At 56.7% G+C, this 5,866-nt stretch overlaps 2 protein-coding genes across 2 annotated transcripts in view; both read right to left on the bottom strand.

The window, feature by feature from the left end:
• TBX6 (T-box 6) overlaps positions 1 to 2,346 on the bottom strand; it is a 5,253-nt gene extending 2,907 nt beyond the window's left edge. Inside the window, exons 1-3 of the mRNA XM_010837288.1 lie at positions 1,516 to 2,346; positions 1,192 to 1,429; positions 27 to 294 (exon numbers count right to left, since the gene is read on the bottom strand). Of these exons, the coding sequence (XP_010835590.1) occupies positions 27 to 294; positions 1,192 to 1,429; positions 1,516 to 1,633 (624 nt within the window). The 5' untranslated portion in view covers positions 1,634 to 2,346. The remainder of the gene's footprint in view (positions 1 to 26; positions 295 to 1,191; positions 1,430 to 1,515) is intronic.
• A 426-nt stretch (positions 2,347 to 2,772) lies between these two features.
• YPEL3 (yippee-like 3 (Drosophila)) lies at positions 2,773 to 5,860 on the bottom strand. The gene is given in 5 exon segments (XM_010837287.1): positions 2,773 to 3,267; positions 4,667 to 4,775; positions 4,990 to 5,033; positions 5,139 to 5,326; positions 5,329 to 5,860. Coding segments are annotated over 5 exon segments (468 nt in total). The 5' UTR covers positions 5,366 to 5,860; the 3' UTR covers positions 2,773 to 3,177.
• Between the last annotated feature and the right edge of the window lie 6 nt (positions 5,861 to 5,866).

Here is a 5,866-nt window from a genome sequence, read left to right as displayed (position 1 = left end):
CAGGGGTGTTCCAGCCTGGGCCTCACGTGGCCATGGGGGTCCAGTGTGCTGTTGGTGAGCTTGACACGGTGGAAAGACACAGGCTGCCGCATCCAGTGGGCTCCAGTGGCAGGGGAGTCCGGGTGAATGTAAACACGGTCAGGCAGGCGGGGCTCTGCCTTGCCGCTGGGCTCCCAGCACCGGCCCTGCCAGCGGTAGCGAGCCCCATCCACCGGGACCACGTCCAGAAGAAACAGGTAGCGGGCCTCGGGGTCCAGGCCAGTGACTGATACTCGGCAAGCAGGGAACATGCGCCTGGAATGGGGGAAGGGACCAGAGAGTCCTGGAGCTACCCACTAGTCAGGGGTGAGCACAGCACCAGCAAGGTGGCATAGTCACTGGCTCATCCAGTTCTGTCACAGAGACTCGAGGAACGTGGAATCAGAACTCAGAAGGCAGGATCTTAGAGCTGTAAGCCCTGTCTCATCCCATTTTACAGATAAGAAACAGGACAGACAGGTCAGGTGATGTGACCAGAGTCACACAGCAGGGTAGGAGCAGAGTCTGGACCCCTAACCCCTCAAACCCACTTGCAGAAGCAGGAGTGACACACTTTCCCCCCAGAAATCTTGCCAGGAGCCTTCTGCTCCCCACCCTGGTCTCCTTACTTCATCTTCAGCACCAGAATCTACAGCTGCTGGACAAACTTGCTTCAGAGAAAATAAAAAGAGGACTCACGTGCTAGTGCCTGAGTCCCTGGGCTAGAGAAAGACCCACTGACCATACTGACCATACCCCTGCCAAGATGACCCCAGAACTAGTCACATACTGACCCCTGATCCTGGCCAGATTTCCCTGATGCTGGTCAGTGGCTGGCCCTTGACCCCCGTTATAGTCTGAATCTTGAATCTAGGTGCAGACTGACCCCTTATCTAGACCACATACTAACTTAAAGCCCAGCTGGACTTCCTGTCCCTAGCCCAGAAAGATCTAGGACCCTTGCCATAGGTTAGTTCCTAAACCAGTCAGACCACAGACTGACCCTTGACCCTTGCCACAGAATGACCCCTGACCCAGGCCACAGTCACACTCTGAACTCAGGCAGAGGTCTAGCCCCCTTAGAAATCCCCACACTAGCCCCATCCCCAGGAACTCTGCCCTTCCCTCACCAGGAACACACTGGGTTCTCTGACCCTGGCCCAGCCCCCTCACCTCCCAGCTTTGGTGATGATCATCTCTGTTCCCACGGAGTTGAACTCTTTCCACAGCTCCCGGTTCTCCAGGCTCAGGCTGACTCCAGGGAGTGAATGAAGGCCCTCTGGGGCTGAAGGGGGCGGCGGCTCAGTGCCCAGGGCTGGGGGCAGCGGGGGTAGAGGTGGGGGAGCTGCCAGAGTTCGGGGAGCAGCCTCAATCCCAGAGAGGAAGCAATCCAGTTTGGGAGTGTCCAGATCTGGAGATGGGAGGAGAATGAGGGGCCAGCTGAGGGCCACAGCCCCCACCCCAATTCTTACACCGAACTCAATTCTCTCTGCTCACCAGGGTAGCGGTAGCCCTCTGCCAGGGCAGGCGGGAAGCTGGAATCTGCTCCAGGCTGGGGGGGCCCAAGGCGGTAGCCAGTCCCCAGGGAGGGGTACAACTCTCGTGGGTGGTACATGGAGTAGTCCTGTCTGGCCTCGGGACACGCTGCCTACAGTGCCCCAGTGCTGAGAGATGCCCCCTTTATAGCTCACAGCTCAGCCCCTTCCAGATCCAGGATCACAGCCCCTCCCCTCTTTGGGGCCCTGGAGTTAGGCCGGGGTGGAGACCCCTGGGGCCTGGAAGGGGTCCAAGAGGGGGCCGGATACCTGGGTACCCTCCCCTCCTCCCCTTCCCCCCAGGCTTCATTAGCCCCGACCCCCTGCCCCCTCATTACATAATTAACTCCTCGGCCTGATTGATCCCCGGGGCTCGACAGGGACGCAGTTTGGCGCTTCCGGCCAGCTGGTCCCCGTTCCCACGGGGGGAGCCCCGGCTAGGGATAAGCTACTGAGGGGCGGGGCCTGGACGCTGGGATGGAGCCTGGAATCCTAGGGCAGACCTTGGCGCCCCAGACTTTTCTGGCAGGTGACCCCCCACTTCACTTGGAGGACGAGACTTGGAGGGAGGAAGCATGACTGGAGGGAAGGAGCAGGGCTGGAGGGACGCGGCCTAAGCTTATTGTTACGCGGGGCACTGGGGACCTCGAAGAGTCCGCAGCCGAGGCCTGAACGCTGGAGTCCTTCCCTGCTCCCATTCTCTAAAACCTCCAGCCTCGGCCAAGTCTCAAAAGTTTAGAGACGTTCACAGCTCGACGGTCTCTGACCGCGGACGTCCCGGTTTCCCAGAAGGTCCCGCGTTGGGGAACCCTCGGAACTACACTACCCAGCAGGCTTAGCGCCGACCTTCGGCGCGAAGGGGACAGGCGGATGCCGCTGGGGCCGCTGGAAGCTGTAGTTGAGACGAGGTGGGCGGTGAAACCCGCTGCGCGGTTGCCTCCCAGGAGAGCTGCCCCTAGGCGGCGTCAAAACGCTTAGGCTGAGAAGATGCCGATCAGCTGAGGTCAAGGCCTAACGAGCTAGAAAGGGCTCCGGGATCTCTGCCAGCAGTGAGATCCGTCGCGGGTTCTAGAGAAGACAGCTGAGTCCCAGAAGCGAAGGCTCCCACCTTTGACCGCCGTGCCTACCCCATGCCTCCGGGACTCAAAGGGGAACAGGTCTATAGAGGCAGGAATCCGCATCTGAGTACCCCCTTCCCGATTCCACATGAGCCTGGGGCTGTCTCCACTCCATTGTTTTATTATGTACAAACGCTACAGAACAAGGGGAGCAGACACGCGTAGGGTAAGAGGGGCTCGGTGGGAGAACGTCACGGGGCAGATGGTGCACTGGGGCCAAGAGAGCAGCACACAGGCCATATCTAGAGGGCAGGCGGGGTAGGAAGGGGTTTAAAAACGAGATCCAAGCCAGCCAGATCGCAGGGATGTGCGGGGGTGTCGTCCACTTTGTCCACCTTCCGATCTCCCCCCAAGGTCACAGTGCATGCAATAAAATATATGTACAGGAGCTGGATCCTTCCTCTGTAGGGGGCCTGAGGGTCCAGAGCTCCGTTCGGGTGAAGGGAAGCCAGTGGCGCCCCCTGGCGGCCAGGCCGGGCTGGCGCCACATGCGTCAGGAGCAGGGGTCAGTCCCAGCCGTTGTCTTTGATCATGTGGTTGAGTTCAATGATGTACTTCCCCTCTTTGTACTTCTGGCTGCTCTCGAAGGCCTGTTCCTGAAAGGAGGGAAGAGGCTGTTATGCTTGGAGGTAGGGCAGGGCCTAACCAAAAGGGTAGGGGTTGGGGAGTGAATATGATGGGCCCCATTTTACATATGAGGAAACTATCACCCAAGAAACCAAGCCACCTGCCCACAGACACAGAGCTGGTATATGGCAGGGCCAGGTATCTCACTAATAGGGGATAGACAGAACTCTCTGAGTGACAGGTACTTTTCAAGTATTAATACTAATGTTGGCTCCAACAGAGAGAGGATATGGAAGCTTCTCAGAAGTTCCAGGGAATACAAACTGGTAGCCTCAGGACCAATTTTGGCCTATGCATATGTTTTGTTCAACCAACAGAGAGTTTAATAAAAATAACTTTCAGATACTAAAACATGGGGAAGGTCGTGCTCATTCCATTTGGCCAGAATGTCCCCCTCTGGAGATCTACGTTGCCCCTTTTGCAGATCCACAGAATCTGCTTGGCCCTGCAAGCACTTGAATTTTTGGCCTCTGGATTAGGCCACTTCTTTATTTTACAGAGGTCCAGAGCGGGCAAACCACCTGTCCAGGAACACAGAGCAAATCTATGGCAGGGCCGCACGCTTCTGTCTCTGCCTGGGGCATTCACCTCCCAGAGGCACTACAGCTCCAAGAGATGCCCGAGGATTCCTGTCCCTCGCAATTTCCCAAGAGCATCTCCTTTTGCTACATCTAATCTGATCCCCATAACAACCTTGGGTGTCAGTGGGTCCCTTTATCTTCCACTACCAATAAGGAAATGAGAGGATAGTGAAATCAGACGCTGAAGAACAGCAGTGGTGATGAGGGCAGTGGAAAAGGAGGCTCATGGACCCAAACTCTACGTTGCTGTGGGGTTTGGGGCAACTTCTCTGATCCTCTGAATGGCAATACGAAGCTGGGGGTCAAGGGTTTGGAGTTTAAAAAAGAGAGAGAAAATGAGGATTCTGGTCCCTGTTGTGTTACTTACCAGCTGTGTGACCTTGGGGAAGTTACCTAACATCTCTGGGCCTTCCTTTCTTCTTCTGTAAAGTGGAGATAATAACAGACTACCTACAGGATTGCTGTAATGAGTGAATGAGATAAGATATGCCAAGCATGTAACAGTGTCTGGCACATAAGTATTCAATAAACAGTCATTCTGATTATATCCTCATCTCAAAAATGGGAATGCTCGTGGCTGCGAGGAGAAGTATGAGTTAAGAGAAAAACCTTAAAAGCCCTTGTAGGATGTGAGAGGAGAGAACATGGTCAAGGGAAGAAAAGACAAGTTTGACTTGGGTGACTTGGACCTGTACACCCTGAAAGATTACCAGATGACTGCCTGTGAGGAGGAGGTGATGTGAGGTCAGGTCAAAGGCTAGCCTGAGGTCAGAGGTCACTGACTCACATATTTCCAGCCCAAAGTGGTCTTGCAGTTTTCACAATGGATGTCAGCGACAGCATGGAGGCCTGTCAGCAGCACCCGCTCCTCGGCTGGCCCGCAGCCCACGTTCACCCTGTGGGGACACGGGAGCAGTCCCAGGGAGGGTCCCTCCATCACAAAGCCCCCCTCTAGCTTGGATCCAACTGTATCTGTCCTTAGCACTCAAGAGAAGGGGGAGCACAGCTTCCTACCCAAACCAGGAGACTCTTGAGAGTCTCAGTATGATGGCAGGGGTCACAACTCACAACAGAGGTCAGAGAAAAGAAGACGGGAGAGTAGATACTCACACAGAGTTGAAGAGGTAGGCTCGCCCCTGACTGCCCTGGAAGGACTAAAGGGTGGGAGGGAGAGAGGAAGGGGTGTCAGGGCTACTGGTGGGGAGCTGCCAGGCAGCCCCTCTAGTCTCCCATTCCAGCCCCAGCTGTGACCTGGTTACCTTGGAGATGAGGTCGTCGTGGTTGGCCAGGTGAGCGCGGCAGTGGGCACAGCTATACCTCCGGTGACAATCATCCAGGTAGGCCTGAAACGTCTTGGGCTTTGAAATCCGCACCATGGCGGGGGCCGGGGGCAGTGGCCCCACGCGGGGAGCGGCCCACGGGGAGCAGAGGGAGCCCAGTGCCTGCAGGGGACGGAGTGGGCTGTCAGGACCCTGGCTACACACATGCAGGCACGCCCTGGGCCACGGGGACTCTCTCTGTCACACTTGGCTGCTGTGTTCTCTCCCCAGAGCCAGCAGCCTCTCCAGGGGCCAGAGCTCTCAGTTTTGACTCATGGAGGAGGCCTCAAGTTGCATCAATGGGGAAACTGAGGCTAGGAGGAGCCTCAAATGAGTCACTCACCTGCTTTCGGCCTCACCCCTGCTGACCTAGCAATTGAAACTGGAGGAAGGGGCTCCAGAATAGATGACTGTCAGTTCTTCGTTTAGGGGTAGCTTGCAAGGGGTTGGGGATTGTATGGTCCTTACGACCTCATCTGAACTGCAGGGGTTGGGGGTGACTTCCCTTGAGGTCCAGAGAGTTCACCTGGGGAGAGGATCCCTCACCTGGAGAAGGCAGGAGGCCTCACTGAGGGTGGAGGGTCATCTAGGAGGGGAGGGGCTCTTACCCGGGGGCGCTGGGGCCTTACCTATGCCAAGGGGATCTTACCTGCATCGCGGAGCCTTAC

The sequence above is a fragment of the Bison bison genome, unplaced genomic scaffold, assembly GCF_000754665.1.
Source record: "Bison bison bison isolate TAMUID 2011002044 unplaced genomic scaffold, Bison_UMD1.0 scf7180017864072, whole genome shotgun sequence".
Taxonomy (NCBI): domain Eukaryota; kingdom Metazoa; phylum Chordata; class Mammalia; order Artiodactyla; family Bovidae; genus Bison; species Bison bison.
Note: the sequence above shows the minus strand (reverse complement) of the source record. Positions and strands in the feature narration are given on the sequence as shown.